Source organism: Cygnus olor, chromosome 1 (genome assembly GCF_009769625.2).
Source record: "Cygnus olor isolate bCygOlo1 chromosome 1, bCygOlo1.pri.v2, whole genome shotgun sequence".
Taxonomy (NCBI): domain Eukaryota; kingdom Metazoa; phylum Chordata; class Aves; order Anseriformes; family Anatidae; genus Cygnus; species Cygnus olor.
In genome coordinates this window covers 28,029,736-28,047,235 of record NC_049169.1, presented here as the reverse complement: position 1 = coordinate 28,047,235, position 17,500 = coordinate 28,029,736, and the positions used below count along the sequence as shown (strand labels likewise).

General features: G+C 35.2%; 1 protein-coding gene across 8 annotated transcripts in view; it reads left to right on the top strand.

Annotated features, from left to right (window-relative positions):
* The window catches only part of FOXP2 (forkhead box P2), a 439,155-nt gene that overhangs the window by 372,103 nt on the left and 49,552 nt on the right, over window positions 1-17,500 (top strand). For all 8 annotated transcript variants that reach the window (XM_040550418.1, XM_040550425.1, XM_040550441.1 and 5 more), the window contains 5 exons: window positions 3,344-3,481; window positions 4,658-4,855; window positions 6,350-6,518; window positions 12,881-13,094; window positions 14,718-14,822. In XM_040550418.1, coding sequence (XP_040406352.1) covers window positions 3,344-3,481; window positions 4,658-4,855; window positions 6,350-6,518; window positions 12,881-13,094; window positions 14,718-14,822 — 824 coding nt within the window. The remainder of the gene's footprint in view (window positions 1-3,343; window positions 3,482-4,657; window positions 4,856-6,349; window positions 6,519-12,880; window positions 13,095-14,717; window positions 14,823-17,500) is intronic.

Sequence of the window (17,500 nt, the reverse complement as noted above, 5' to 3'; positions counted from 1 at the left end):
TTTACATGTTCTTCTGAGGCTGTCAGAGCCATGGCATTTCATAGGGTTGTTGTATGTGATCATCTTCATGATAGACTTCGGAGTTTGAGTTCTTTGAGGACATCTAGTGACAAATGGGTTGCAGTTACAAACCACATATTACACTTTGTCTCTTCATTTTTTGTGTGAGATGTCTGTTTGAGAAATTTCCGGGGGATTGTGGCCCACTGAAATAAACCAATACTGCACCTGATCAAATCTTTTCACTGGGTCCCTCTACTGCCCTCTGCCTGAACTGACTTTGGATGCATTGAGAGATTCCTATGAGAAGGAATCAGAATTTTCCTCTTTGCTACAATTTTATGAAATCAGAACAGAAAACTTGAAAAATACAGACAGTAAAACAAAAATTATTAATGCATGTAATTGGCCATAGCATAGCACCTTTCTGATATTCTTCAGACCTAGGTACCACCGTAATATTGTGCCAGTAAGAAATAAAATGCAGTTTGGTATATCCCTGAAGGCTGTGAAATGTACTAATTTATATTACCTAGTTACAATTAGAGAAATATATTTGTGTAATAAGTTTTGCTAATTTGAGATTCAAGCAGTTTTCAAAATGCTTTGCCCTTTATCTGTGAGGAAGAAAATATGTATCAGGTATGATATATATACATGGATCCTCACATATAATTCTGTTAAGGGCCGTGTTATCTATATAAATATTTATTTTTACTAATGGTCATGACTGTCTGTTTTTTTCATGCTTTTGTCCATCATCCTTAAATATAGGTGAATTAAGTTCTCTGCTCCAGTTTATGCAGTTGAAAGTGACTGTTGAAATATATACGGTGGAAAAAAAAAGGAATAGAAAAGCTTTTAAAGTGTGCCACAAATCAGGTGTGTCTCCAGATACGAGAGCAAGTACACAGCCAGGGAGGTTCAGAACAAAACCCAGCAGAAATGGGACTTGTGAAGGGAAATCTGTATTTCAGACTAAGGAACGGAGCATGGCATGTGTTGTACTGGCAGCAGTCTTTAGCACTGAATGGAAATAAGTCAGTGCCACTTCCAGAGAGAAGTTGATTTTCACTCTGTTTGGATCACAATTTTTACTTGTGTGTTTGAAAATATTTCAACCAGGGAGGATAAAGAGCGAATGTAGAGGGAGGAGGAGAAGTAGAGTAACAAGTGTGCAACACCTTCACCATTTGCTATATTTTATATAGCAGGCATGTGAGTGTTAGGAAAAATCTTTCAGGGTTTAAAGGTTAAAGGTAATGGTTTAATTGGGAAGGCACTTATCTTCCTCTCTGCATTCTCATTTCTGTGTCACACATGGGTGTTGAATAGCATGACTGAGGCAAACTGTTGCTAGAAGGCAAGTTCAGATCTTGTGTAAACAGAGGAAAATCGTACTGACTTCGGAGGGAGATGAGCACTGGTTGCAGTCAGTGAATTTTCCTGTTTGCTCATGCATCGCAAAGTGTAAAAACTTGTTTGTCCTGCCCTTAGGATTTGGTAGGCTTAGAATAAGATATTATTGCGTAGAGATGTGGTGTTTCCAATACTACAGAACTTCTGGGAGTCACTGAGGGTAACAACCAACATTAACCATCTGAACATTAGGTGCCTTCTCAAAGTGAGTCTAGACTCAATGGAGAAAGACAGGAACACTCAGAGAGTGATGAATCCCATGCTGAAATAGTCAAAACTAAATCAGATAAACTTCCCTCAGGATTTCCTTATTCTATTGGCTATAGAAAATTCCAGTGATAGCTGAGATTAAATGTCTAACTGCTGGATGGTTAAAGTTAAGAGAGATGAATCCTCCCCAAAGTGTTTGATTGTGAGTGGGAGTCTGTTTTTTCTCTTGCACTTGTGTTTTAGAGTAAGGACTTCAGATTTTTTTTTTCTTAAAATTAATTTATTATTTGCAAAAGATTAGCAGACTTTTCATTAATGGTATTTTTACTTTCAGACTCTCAATTAGTCAATATTTTAAGAGCTACATTTATGCTCTTAAATATCAATTTATGTGGTGAATTGTGTGAAACATAGCATTCTGTGTAACAGTAGATGAAGTAGTTTCTTCTAATTGTAAATTTCAGAAGACTTGTATTTCTTTTTCTCGGAGTGTTACATTGATGCCGAGTCTTTTGGGATAGATTCAAGTAATAAAAATATTAGAAAAGTATTTCCTGTTAAGAATTGTTTGTGATTTACTTTATTAAAAATAACATTATTTTTGCTGATTTACAGAAGTCTGCTATGTCCCACAAAAATATCACAAAACAGGATTTATATGCTGGCTTTCTAAAATATACAGAAAAAAAAAACAAACAACAACAACAATTGCATTTAGCTAGACAAGTGGTTGCTTTTTCAAGGGTGAAAAGCTTGTCCTGCTGGCAGCTGTCTGACTGTGTACGGGTTAGTTTGAGCAGTGGTTTCACACAGTGCATCTGCTGCAGCAGCTTGGCACGTACCTCAGGCTCTTTTACAGGTCTTTCCTCTCTTATTCACACACACATGCTTGCTGTGTCTTTGCCACTTGCGCCTATATTCCTAAGAGACTGTGTCTAGGTGGGTGTTTATGCATGTGTGCACACTTCGTCTGTGTGTGTGACAAACAGAAAATAAAGCCAAGTTTAAAACAACACCTACCCAAAAATACATTTATAAAGTTTCATGGACAAAGTAATAATCTTATGAGAAGTTTGCCAGACTTTCACTGAAAATACGTCTACCTTTACGAAGACTGTGTAACTGACATGGTGTCCTTTGCTCTGTACTCCACTAAGTCCGCAGTATTATTTTTCCAATATAAATCAGACTTCCTTAATAGACGATCTGAGCAAGAAGGGTTTTCTTACGCTGAAATGATGTATAGCACAAATATTTTTCTAAGCTAAGTGTCTTTATTGTGTTTTACTGCTTTAAGATACTTATTTTCCTGTCTGTTTTAATCATATCTTTTGAAACAGTCTCAATAGATTTTTCCATTCGTAACATTATGACACTTGATAAGATGATTGATTATGAAGTGCTGAGAGCCCTGCCATGTGATCATTTATTTTTAAATACACATTTGTACTAGCCAATGCTTAAATTTCATGCAGGAATACATAACAGATGCAAAACATAAAGCTTGAGTCTGATCGAATCTGATGCCTCTGGAAATAGAGTGCCACAGTACTGTGGTCTTAAAATAACAGATTCTGACTGAAACTGGAACTTCACAGTGATAAATATTATGTAAAAAATTATGGTCCATCTTTGGTACAAAATAAAAAAGACATACAACTGTGGTGCAGGCAAACTAAAACATGTTTGATGATATCTTTCTTTCTCTGTGCAGGTGCCTGTGTCAGTGGCCATGATGACTCCCCAGGTGATCACCCCTCAGCAAATGCAGCAGATTCTCCAGCAGCAAGTGTTGTCTCCCCAGCAGCTTCAAGCACTTCTCCAGCAGCAGCAAGCAGTTATGTTGCAGCAGGTAATGTGGGTTACCTGCTTTGGACTGCTAGCACAGGGCGTTCTCACAACTGTTAGCCAGATTTTATGGGTCTTAGTTGGTAATATTTCATCGCTTATTATACCAAAAAGAATGAAATAAATGTGAAACTTCTCAGTCTTTAAATTTCTTGTTTTAATTGCAGAAGTGTGAAATTGCAATTTTGAAACATTTAATATTATATTAAAAACAGCAGCAGCAGCAGCAGTGGCAGATGCATTACAAATACTGAACAAATTGATATTTAAATCTTCAAGTGCTTAGGCACATTTTAATTGTAGACTTGCCAAAGGAAGTGCAAATAGAGTTGTAGATAATTGTTGCTTTAAAATTCATAAAACTGTAGTGCTCCCTTTAGTCACATAAATGGTATGCGGTTATGAAATTTGAACTTAGCAGCTTGTTTCATCATAGGAAAAGTTTGTTTTTTGTTTTTTTTTTTAGTTTGTTTTTTACCTCCAAAATGTGTCCCAGATAAGGATAAAATGAAGGAGGAGGTTGCTGTTTTCTTAGCACAAAATCTGGCACCTAAGTGAACACTCCATGGACTTGTTGTTCTTACAGTAAAGGTAGTGTCAGAGATCAGTACCTCAGCATAAGGGTAGATTTTTGGATGCTTACTTGTCATACAGAAAATGACACATCTGATAGTCATAGCTCAGCAATTGTATGTTTAAACACTTTAATTTCTAGTATCATGATCATACCAGGCAATTCACCTTCAGTTGTGAATCTGGCATCCCACTAAACAGATTGACAGATTAATTACCTTTTTTTCCCTAAGAAACAGACAGTTTAGTTTGGCCTTAGTGACTTGTTGGTTTCTTGCAAGTGGATGAGTACAGCTTCTGGTTTGTTATATAGGACATGTGAGGAACTTAGGCATAGTTATTTGAGGAGTTAATTTGGCTCTTGCATTCCCTTTAGAATACAGATTTTCTATGCCCTTCTGTTTAGGATATTTTGGAATCTGCATTGGAAAATTTCAGAACCGCCTTGGAAAAAAATGTATGTAGATCTGCCTCTTCAAATCACATTTTTTGTTATGAGGTGATTCTTAATGGCTACGCCACCATATGCCAATCTAGAAGAGTTTAGGAGATTTATAATACTTGAAACTTTTGCCTTTATTTATTAAAGTCAAAATGGTTTATTCAGCAACAACTACAAGAGTTTTACAAGAAACAGCAAGAGCAGTTACATCTTCAGCTTTTGCAGCAGCAGCAACAGCAGCAGCAACAGCAACAACAACAGCAGCAACAGCAGCAACAACAGCAGCAGCAGCAACAGCAACAGCAGCAGCAGCAGCAGCAGCAACAGCAGCAGCAGCAGCACCCAGGAAAGCAAGCAAAAGAGGTAGGAGCCAAGAGCCTTGCTGATTCATACCGGTACGAGCCATCAGAAGCTTGGAAAAGACAAGGCTAGTTTAGGTCTTTTCCTGTAGCAAGAATTCAGCCATCAAAGATTTGTTCTTGTGTTTTTACAGGGCTTAATAGCAGTGCCAGTATAATTCTCCTGCTCCCCTCTCTGAGACATAGGATTTGAGCAGTCCAGTGCTGCTGTCGTCTAATGTCCGCTAATGAATCCGAATGTGCAAAGCACAAGTGGCGTGGTGGACACTCTACTGATTATCTTGTATTCACAGGCAGCCCGTGCTGAGGAAGGAGCCTTACTTTTCTCAGTGGCACAGCTCAGAGAGCATGCAAATTTAGTCCATGGCTGAAAAAAAGCGATTGAGCACAGATTTCAAAGTCACAGGCCCCTGATTAATGAACTGCTACTGTAGGTTCGGAGTGGCGAGTAGAAAGTTACAGTTTGATGTGCTCATAAATCAACCTGACAAGCTGGTTTCTCAGGCCTAGCTTGCACTTGTCAGCAAACTGCATCAAATATAAACATAATACAAACAAAACATGTTGAAGTAGTTAAATTGATCAGCAGGTATCCTAGACGTTGTCTTCAAGCTGCCCATTATGCAAACGTCGAGGAAGCAGTCGTGACCTCCTGAGGCTTTGTTTCTGTTTGGATTTGTGAATAGAATTTCAGACAGCCATCAACTACGGAATAGAAATTGCTCCTGTATTTCTCCGGAGGCTCTGGGCAATCCACATGACTTGCTCCATTATGCAGTCTGTTTTCCAGTGAGCGCATCAGAAGTTTCTCTTTTCCCCAAACTAGAAAAGAAAGGTCTTCCACAGCAGCTTGTCTTCCTCTGAAGTGTGACTGCCTGCTTATACCCTCCTGAGTCTTCGCAGACTCCAGTTTGTCTCGAAATGCCTCACAAAATTGGAACTTATACTTCTACTCATAATAGGGCACTTCTTTGCCTTGAATGTAGTGCTCGTTTTAATATATTCCGACCAGAGAAGAGAGAGAGCTAACAGGCCAGTGAAATGAAGGCTACATCCCAGTTTACTAATAGATCACTGGAGACCACATTCATGGGCCACTGCGGACCAAACTTAGTCAATTGGAAAAACAAGAGTGCCTTCGAATCACAGACGGCTGTGAAGAGTTACAATTTTAGCATAGATAAATTTGTTATCATCTGCCATGAGCTGGGCATTTTTTTTTTTTTTATGCGTTTCAAACAGCTGTTATATACTTTCTCTTGACCCTTTTCTTTAGCATGTCATTAAGTGTATCTCGCCGTGCTCCCTAACACCTAATAGCTTGAATGAATATAATAAAAAATTTCAAATGATTTCACTGTTCGAGTATTCTACAAATAGCATTATTATTCAATAACTGAGATTAAAGGGAAAGAAGTTGGTTTTACATTTTTGTCTTTTTAGCCTTCAATGCCCACTTTACTCTTTGCTACGTTTTTTTCCCCCCATCTTTTTGTAGCAGCAGCAGCAGCAGCAGCAGTTGGCAGCCCAGCAGCTTGTCTTCCAGCAGCAGCTCCTCCAGATGCAACAACTTCAGCAGCAGCAACATCTGCTGAACCTTCAGCGTCAGGGACTCATTTCCATCCCACCTGGCCAGTCTGCTCTTCCTGTCCAGTCTCTGCCACAAGGTATACCAATAAAATGTGATTGGAGTAATTTCTAATGCACAACTTTTTTACCATTCCATCTTCATCTGAACTTCGGCAGTTTCCCATTATGACTCTTAAGTATATTTTATTATTAAAATATTATTCATATTACAATTTTTTCTTGAGGCAGATAAGTTTTACAGCATACTTTTATGGAAAAAAGCAGCTTTTTAGTGTTTTTTTTTTTTTTCTTAGAAATAAGATGCATATTTATTAGCCCTGTGTTCTGAAAACAATTTCTAATAGGAACACTATTCAAGCACCGTTGCTTTCCTCTGAGGAATTACTGAAATCTGATTTAGTGTGAATGTTATCATTTCATTTAATATAAGGGAACCGATATATAAAGTATCGAACAGTGATATTAAAGTAATCCCAAAGCTCACATTTTCTTTTTCTAAGAAAAAAAAAAGTGTTTGGTATTGGAAAGTACTTTGAATCTTCAAATGATGACAATTGAATTTAAGGACATACCTTAGAGTTCATTGTCATTGCTATCCCTTCCTATTAAATATGTTAAATATAACAACAGTTTTTGTAAGTTGTGAATCCAACAGTAATGAATTATTACTGACAAATAACAGTTAAGAATTCTAGAAAAAAAAAAGTCGCTTCAATCAAGATTTCTCAGTGAGAACTTAAACTCTCTAACACTTGACACAAATACATTCAAGGTTGAAAGAAAGTAGGGCACATACTTTTGAAAAGTAAATTAACTTGGAAATTAAGAGTGCTTACATTTTAAGACAAGACCAGAGATTTCACATGTTAAGGACTCTGTAAACTATGTGGCATGTGTTTCTGTTTGTGTTACCATACAGAGATGAGCTAAATGTCTGTCATAAAAATTACATAATGTTCTTATCTCTGACACTTCAGTCCTGAAAGGAGCATTTTTTTAGATTGTGTTCATAGCAGGTAACCTTACTTTTAATTGGCTTTTATGCAGGTATATGGTTCCTTCGTGAGATAACTGTTATGAGATCGAAGCTTCAGAAATTAGATGAGCTAGAGCAGAGTACATAGTATATAGACAAGTGTAGAACAAGAAAAAAAGGGGAGGGGGACAGAAAAAAGGCCTGAGAGATTACAGGTAAATGTGTTAATTCCATATATTACGTTGTGTGAAAATGCTATGACACAAGCATACCTAAATTTATAAAAATTACAGCAACAGAAAAGAGTCATAAATAAGCTATCACACTACACCTTATTATTTGGGAATAGCAGTGGGGAGGCGAGATGATTCATGAATTTGGACATGTGAGACTGCTAATGCTGGTTTCCTTCTGTACAAAGTCACATTGGGCCAGACGGGGAAAAAGTAATTGAAACACATCCTCCCTCTGAACAGCTTTACCTTCTGCAACCTACTCTTGTGCCATCTGTTGTAAGAGGAATTCCTCAGGTTTTCTCTCACATTAAGCAATCCCCATAGATTTCCCTCAGCACTCCTACCCAATTGCGCTGATATTCATTAATTTAATGCAACAGTCATTCATCCACTTGTAGTAGAAAAACATATAAAATAATCATTTTTTTAATACTTGTAGTAGAAAAAAATATAAAAATAATCTTTTTTTTTTAAGTACTTTTTAAGGAGAACTACTATATGGTTCTTTTTAAGAACTTTCTTCTAGTCAAAGAATTAAGTATAATTGAAATCATGGCCAAAACTAATAGTAAAGAAATTTAAAAATGTTACTGTTAAAATGTATATGAATTGTTCTTTTAAAAGTAAATTAATGTATTGTTTGCTTCTGCCTCGTTATTTTTTTAATTGTAATGAATTCCAATGACGCATTTCATTCTTCCAATTTTGCCTTCTGGTTCTAGTATCTACTGCACATGGGGGGTTCCTTTAAATGTACAAGTGAATTTATAGGATGTTGATTTTTAATGGCCCTGGTGTGGATGTGCAAAGGAAATAAAACATAGAACAGCTTTGCAGCATCTCCAGAAAGGCCACTAAGTGCCAGGGGATCTGGAGTTAGAGTGACGAGGGTAAGAAGGAATGTCTTCCAGCAACATGCTGAAGCAAAGGGAGAACCAAATACAGAGCTGTGACTGGCTCCCAGTTCTTTCAGTGGGCTTCTCTTATAGCCCATAGTATCCTTCACAGGAAGATAGAGCACACAATCCAGTTTATAATGTAATGAAGATTAATGGATTTCAATTCTGTTGAGGCTTTCTTGTAAGTCTTAGATTTACACACAGAAAATATCCAAACACTTCTTACTAACTTTAACAGATTCCCTTGTTTGAGGTTTGTGTAAGAGTAAGAGGATCAATCTTGTTTTTCCTCATAAAAATGTAACACATTTTATGACAGACATTTTCTGTGGTAATATTAAATTAAACCTTCAGAACTTCTTTAAGGCAATTCACATTGGATGTGGTAAAGCACATTTTTCTCCTTCCACTGTGCTGCAAGATATATAATATTGTTATAGAGAAGGATTTACAGATGTGTAACACATATTTTTATGTGGACCCACTTAGATTTCTGAGTTACATGGATGACTAAAACAATGAGAGAAGCACAGGGGGATTCATGTTTATAAGTTATTGGTAATAAAGAGTCCAGTAAAACACAAATTATTACTGACAAAGAATGGTTTTTTTGTTTTTCTTTTTTGCATTCGTTAGTATGAGAAGATATAACTTCCACATACAACTGTGAGGTTTGCATATAGAAACAGTATTTGCTCCAAGTCTAGTTTCTGCCTTTCAGGGATAAGAATGTTTACCATATTTACTTGATGGTCAAGTATAGAAAATAAAGTATAGGAGGTGTTTTAGCCTTTATTTTGTGGTGAGATCTTTAATGTCCTATATCCAGAGCCCCTTGCTCAAAATGAGCTACTTCTGTGTAATATTATACTAATGTTAGCTAAATGCAAAGGTATCTAAATGACAACAATAAAATAAAATAAAATAAAATAAAATAAAATAAATAAAATAAAATAAATAAAATAAAATAAAAAAGAAAAAGCTAAGATTTGATCAGACTGTGTAGGAAAATGAAAAGCAGATGCATGGGAGTAGTTGTTTTATTAAGTATTTATTCAAACATAAAAGTAGAATAGATAGTGGTGAAAAGAGTTATAAAACTAATCTCAAAATCTCTTGGATTGTTGGTGTTAGAATACTGTATAGCAAATAAGCGTTGGTTCTTTTCATTATAGTTCTTATTTTTTATCCCACCCTGGATCCTCTGCTTCATCCTTTCTCCTTTAATGTAGTGTGGAGAGGGTAGCTTGAGAGTTACCACAACCCATGAAACTTTAAAACTTACCCTGCCTTTATATACAGATGAAAATCTGACGGCCATTTTACAGGTCTCTTGTAAAATGGGAGTTGGTCTTTCTTAGACACAAGAACTACAAAATTGCCATAATTTACAATTAATTGCAAATTCACTTATTAACTTTATACTTTTTAAGTGCCTGCCCTTAATCCGTTAATCCTAAAGGGCAGCTACCTTTCAGGGTGCTCTGAAGACATTGTAAAAATTAACTAGCCTGAGCACAGAGAGAAACTCCTTTCTGATTTTAAAAATCAAGTTGAGCTAGGCAGCCTGGAAACACAGCTCCATCCATAGCTTACACCACAAGAGGAGAAGGAGACCACTGTGCATGGGAAAGGACATTACTCTAGCTGCTTCCAGCTGGGATTCATTCACCCAGATTGCTGGACCGGCTCTTGCTAAGCTCCTGCAGGGCCCAAAGTTTGATGATCTGTGATGAAAATTTTCTTGTAACAAGACCCAACGATATGTTTGCCCTCTGATTATTCAAGAAGATGAGTTTATTCTTGGTTTAAATTTTTAAAGTACAAAATTAGTTTATTTTTTTCAGTGTCAGGAGGAAGGGAATACTTAGAAGTGAATAATTTACTATGTATATCATTCCACCTAAATGAATACATTACTTTTCATTTTGATTTGTGACTACATTTGTGAGTAACTGTTATTTACCATGGCAAAACTGATTATTTGTAGGAGCATACCTCATGAACACAGTGGTAATTACTTACTTTCATTAAACAATTACTACTAGTATTACCATCACTCCAGTTACCCATCTCCCTAATGCAGTAAATTAGAGCCTAGCTTCTTTGCTTGCCTCCTTAAATCTTAGCTTTTTGCTGTACAAATGTGATTTAAAATCCAGTTTTAAGGTGTACATTCCAATCAACTCTTTCACTTTGTTATTAGCAGAGTCTGCCAGTAGATGTTGGCATCTAAGGCAGAGAAGCAAGACACAAAATAATAGTCTAAAAATGAGGTCCTTCCATAATTTAAATGAAATTGAATATCTTCCAACCAATTTGTTTCCACACTACCTCCAGAAATTATTATGTCTTTAAATTACTAGCAGTCTCTTTTTTAATAGTGTTGTATACTTAGTGGTGAGACAGTTATTGAGAAGTATTAAGGAACTTACTGTCATTTTTCATAATTTTTGTTGAATCCATTTCAGTAGTCTGAGTTCCTGTATCTTCAAAATAAGATGTTATCGAATAAACAGATTTTACCTGAAGTAAGATCTTTACATCTTTCTAATACATCTTGCTTACCAAGCAAAACTATCCTCGATTAAAAGCTTGAATGAATAGATAAATTTTAAATCCTTTTCTGTGAAGGGCAATAACTTTGAGCAATTTCAGAAAGTAAGAGCAAAAATTCAACTCAGAAAACATCAACATTTTGAATTCTTTGCATTCAAGTAGTCAAATATACTGTGAATGTGTCCTATCTAATTTTACTTCTTGAGATGAGATACAAAAAAGTTAGATTTTAAGATACCTCTGTCCCAAGCTGTGTCAGGCTGAGAAACCTAGATGTGAAACAAGATCTTTCACAAAAAGCTCTCTGGGCTTCTCATTCTTTTCTACGTTTAATTTAGTGTTCTTCAAAACAGAGATGTCAATTTTATGAAGACTGGCAGTGACAGTAAATGTATATAGTTATGATGAACTCTTCATCTTTCAATATATTAATTTCCTACCTTAGATGCATAAGATAGTATGTATCTAAGATAGAGGAGATAAGAGAATGCTCACAGCTATTCTATTGTGTTTTGGGAGTCTTTACTTCAGGCAGAAACAATTGTAATGGAAGTTTCCATGACTTCATGCAAAGTGCTCAACTCAAGCCAGACAACCCTAACGCAGATGTATATTTGACAAAACATTGCAATTTGTGGCTGGGGATGAATCATGGAAACCACAAGTTTCCAGGCTACAACTGGAGTATGGAGCAAATTTGATCTATATGCAAAGATCTGGTGGCCAGACTCCAGAACAGTACTGTGCATATAGGAGAGAAGCTTGCGAAGGTCTTCAAATTTTGTATGACTGCTCGTGACCCCAGGAGACTGATGAGATGGAGTCTCCTAGCCAAGCCCTCTGATTTGTTTTCCACAGTAGGGTGGCATGAAAAAAAAGTGGGGAAATTTGATGGTCTACCCTAGACATAGTTTCATCTATGTAGAGGGAATTCTAAATGGACCACCTTTGTTAGCTTTCTTCTTGTTTGTTGCCACTGAATGGCACCAAAGAGCTGAAGCAATCACCAGTATGTAGCTCTGTGCTTTAGTAGTTTTGTTCTTCACATTGTTTATTGTCTCTTAAAACATGTTTTTAAATCAAACCATTTTTGTAAATATTATATAGGACTAATGAATACGTAGGTGTCGTTAATTAAAATGCCTCTTGCTCAAATGTTAAACCTGTTATAATCTCATAGATTTCATTTTCATCTTTTGATTTTTCTCCCTCCTGTCTGCTTCCCCCACTCCCTATTCTTATTCAGTGTTTAAAGAGAATATTAATGTTTGTATCCTTGGTGTAATATACTTTTCTATTTTCCATGAGATATTTGATAAGGAAGAATTCTAAAAGCTGAGTTAACTGTATGCATTGAGTTGTGTTCGCACATCAAGAAATTTATTATGCAGACAACAAAAATCATGCCTGGATATGTATTTAGTTTGTTATTATTTTTTATTTTTTTAAATTATTATTATTATTATTTTAAGAAGTAGTTGCAAGTTCTTTGTAGCTTTCACTCTCTTTGATCTTTGAGTAGTGTTTTTAGAAGGAGTGTAATATTATTAAAATTGGTGACATCTAATTGACTGTTTATAACCCTAGAGAAGACAGCTAGATTACCTGGATTCTGACTGAAGAAAAATGAATTTATGTTTTACTACACATTGATTGTGCTGGAAAAACAGTATCAGCTTTATTGTTGGCATTAATCCATTAATAACACTGAGCTCATTATCTGAAACTCTTATTTTGTTATATTAGTGGGGCTCTCTTTCATTTTATAGCTGGCTTAAGTCCTGCTGAGATTCAGCAGTTATGGAAAGAAGTGACTGGCGTTCACAGTATGGAAGACAATGGCATTAAACATGGAGGGCTAGACCTCACTACTAACAATTCCTCCTCTACTACCTCCTCCACCACTTCCAAAGCATCACCACCAATAACTCATCATTCCATAGTGAATGGACAGTCTTCAGTTCTAAATGCAAGGCGAGACAGGTAATTCTGATGAGATTTCAACTGTGCTTATCATTTGATGTAAAGCTGTTGTTTAACATCATAAGTCACATTATTTCAAATCACAATATTTAATACAGGTTACTTAAGAGATCACGGAGACCGGATTTTTCAAAGCTGTTTATCAATAGGGCATCGTTTTCAATAATGACGTCTAGTTTTGCAGGTGCAATTACAATTACTAGCAGTTTTGTTACACATGAACTTAAGGAACTTTTGGTAACAGTTAGAAATCCCAGAATAGTGTGTTTGTGGGCACTTTGGTAGGTTCATTGTTTCATTCATATTTGAATCAACATATTCAGCAGTCAAGCATTTACTGTTGAATCACACTACTGTTTTCATAGAAAATGTATATATGCATAGTTGTTAAGTCTACAATTCATTGGACAGACTCCATGTAAAAAGTGCTTTAGGAATTAGTATATTAAAGCAGTTATTATATTGTTTGTCTCTTGTGAAGAAACCACTGAATTTTCCTTCTATGCACAAGAGTAAGTCAATGTAATTCATACAAATTTTCAGTGGCATTAGTGTTTTACAGTAGAATTCAACTGTATGAATGAAGTTAAAATAATTTTTCAGACACATGGACAGATATTCTTAACTGTTCTTTATTTTCAAGTAATGGATTACATGTGTACAAGAGTACTTTAGCTGTAGTGCTTAGAATCAGTAAATATGTTTGTATAGTCAGATGTAGATTATCTCAATATAGCATGAAATTAAATTTCTATCTACAAAGCCCAAATTATTATTGTATTTTCAAAAATATTAAAATTGTTTGAATTAAATAATATTTAATATTTTAATATTGAAATAGGAGACAATAATTAAAGTATCTCTAGTCCTGTGATTGTGATCACATTTTTCCGTTGTTATTTTGTATTATTTTAAAAAGTGGTACTTCTCTGAAGACCTTACAGTAATACTTTCAGTTAGTATTACTTGTGTAGTTATATGTCAGATAAGTTGGTTGTTTCCTTCAGGATCTGTAGCTGGTGCCCACCTCCATGGGGTAGTCCCCTGAATTTCTTTGATAAGTGCACATGGATGAAAATGTTGCAGAGGTTCCAAAAAAAAGAGGCTCCATGGAAAACAGCTATTTTTATTTCTTTTTAAGTCAAGTAGTTAATGGCAGCAACACTTGTGAGCAAAAATATTTTAAAATTTATTTATTTAATTTTATACACATTTTAGCAGAAAATCCAAGTATTTTATAGTAGCATTCACATTATTCATAAATTCTGACTGTCCGTCTTCAGTGTTTCTTTTCAGAATTGATCACTTCTGAGTATATTTTTTATTTATAGGTAAATGTTACACCAAGGTCATATGGCAGAATTAGCATATGGTATTATACAGTCATCTTATTTTTTCATCCTTTATTAACAGTCATCTTTGGCTCTATTTCTTCTCTAATTGGAACATCATCTAGCCTTGGCAGTTGAACTATTCAATAGAACGATTAAATTTTTCTGACTGCTCTGAGCTAAATTGACCTGTTTTGACCTGTTTGTCACTGATCGTAACCTGACAGGCGCTAGCAGCCTCCAACGATTATGGCTTTTGAGATGAATCTGATGCCTTATTCTTTTGCTGCAGCTCGTCACATGAGGAGACTGGGGCCTCCCATACTCTCTATGGTCATGGAGTTTGCAAATGGCCTGGCTGTGAAAGCGTTTGTGAAGATTTTGGACAATTTTTAAAGTAGGTTGATTTTTATTCTTGGTTCAGGGTTGCTTAAGGCAAGGAAAAGAGAAAGATGGCAAACAAACTTTTCAAACTAAATCACATCAGAGTTTTTTTCTGTATATTTCAAGCAACTGGGTGATTCAGGCTATCTGCGGAGGGTCAAGTTGTTATTCTTTCTTTGTCAACCATTTTTACAGTCTTTTCAATAGCACACTGTTTAATCCTCTTATTATGCTTTACTGAAATGGAGCCTCAGAAAATTTGAAGTGATGCTTTAGATGGTATATTGGGTAGTAGAGGTATGAAAAAGCACATTTTAAATTGTGCTATTTTGTGTATAGTAGGAATTCATGTGTTTAGTATAAATAAAAAAGCACAAAGGACTGAATGTGACCCTTTAACTCTCACTTGATAATTTATTTTTGCTTTTCCTTTTGCATGTGCATGAGATACACAGAAAAAAACAGAACTGCAGAATGATGTCAAAAGTTTTTACTTTCAGTGTTTGGGTTTGCCAGTGATTTTCTAAACTAGAACATTTAGAAAATAAGTGATAAAGCTTTTCATTTGTGGCTTCAAACTACAGTGGGTTTCAGGATTTTTTTTTCCTCTTTAAGTAGTTGCTAGTACTTCTGTGTTCATTTAAACTTTCAAAAACAGCCCTGATTTTCTACTTATGTACATCATAGACTGGTCTTTGTCAGAAGAGCTGTACTCATGTTGGCATGCAATAGATCGTAATGGAAAGCTACAGATAGGCTTATATAGATGAGTAACTTCAGGGGCTGAGACTCTTATGTTGTCATGGTGCAGCTAACAGGGTGAGTGAACTGTTTCATGCTTCATCAACAATTAAGTTAATTAGCTCATTTGAAATTGCACTGCTTTGTTGCCAGGATGTTGGCAGAAACATCAAAACGATGTGTTTACAAATGGTAGACTACAGGGTATATAACAGAAGCACCTTAACAGTAGACCATAAGCACTCAGTGTCACAATAACTTTTGTAATAGAATTAAAGAAATACTTTTCATAAAGTATTTTAAATACTTTATCCATTTCTCATGCTATCTTCCAATTTTAAATAAAATGACTTACACTAGCTAAGATTTGCAAGTCAGTATATTTCTCTCTCTTGATACATGTTTGTTTATAAGTGCATTAATGGAACGTCAAAATAATGGGTAATTATTAGAGAAAACTGTATAGGATTTAAAAGAAATTGATTTTTTTAAGAAGTATTAAAAGGCAAATGAAACTTCCCAAATTCAATGAATCACTGTGAGTATTATTAATATTAAGAATTTAAATTAGTTTTACTCAAGCATGCTCCCTTCAAGAAAAAGCTAAATTTTATAAATATGTCTATGGTCACTAGGCTACCGTGATGCTAATTCTGTGGCCAGACTTTGCACATCCATTATGTCGGGTCTCTTGTTATAATCCATGATCACTAAAACCATTTTGATTAACACAGTATAGTGCTAGGTTTACAGATGCTCTTGCTTTCGTGAACCAAATAACCCTGGAAAATGTGAAAGCGACATGTAACATCTTGATAATTCTGGTGTAGAATCAATCAGGGTTTACAGCAGTGTTATGGCTTTTGTCCTACACACTAGCAAAAAAATGTTTGAGAATCTTACATTATTTCTTCTTTTCATTCAATTCTGTCTTCCATGCCCTTAAAACAAATAAGAAGTCATGATGCTGAATAGGCCAGATTGTTTATGAAATAGAAATATTCCTTCATTTTACACTAGTGTTAAGATGGAAATCAATACATAACCTTGTATTACATTCTTTAGTACCTTTTCATGTTCACACTAATGCAAAATCCCCATTACAATTAAAAAACATTTTCTTTCAATTAAATATCAACTTTTAGTCCAAAGATTGACCATTTTTCCAACCCATTAACTTTATAGGGGATGACAGGACTAATGGCTGTAGTTTTCAAGGCTTTGCTCTTAGTCTAATCTTTGTTACGATGTTTTAGGTTCCCTGACTTGAAACAATATGATACCTGAGTTTAAAAAAGTTAATGCAAGTATATTGTACCAAAATGAAATATTAATAAGGTACACTATACCAGTCTAGTAGTGCGTGTTTCTATAATATACTTATGACAACTTTGAAGAGTGCCTGGTTTATGCAGTGAACTCTAACTTCCTGTGCTGAGAAAATGGTTTGCCAGAGCATCTGAGGAGAAAGATTAAGACAGAGAACAGTGTTTTTGCTTCACATTTATAACAGTGGAAAGCATTTAGGGTGAAGTGACAAATAACTTACAATAAATGTCTTAAAGTCATGAAACGTATTTTTACCTTCACTTTTGTTTGTCCAATATGAACTTTTATTTATTTATTTATTTTAAAGATAATGTAATGAGTTTCCAATTATCTAGAATTCTTTTAAGATATGCAGAATAGTTTAAGTTATACACTGTGTGCTGTGGACTAGATTTGTATTTGAAAACAGAAGCACTGGTTTCAAGAAAGTGTAGCTGATGATCTCTATAATATATTTCTGTACATGCAGAAAAACCTAATCCTGTATCTTTCCTTTGATATCCTTCAATTCTAAACACAAAACTACAGTTTATATTTTATGGAGTGATTTTCTATCTTGACAAAATGATGTTAGACTACAGTTGTTCGTGCATGCAAGATTAGTTTTGACTACTCTGTAAA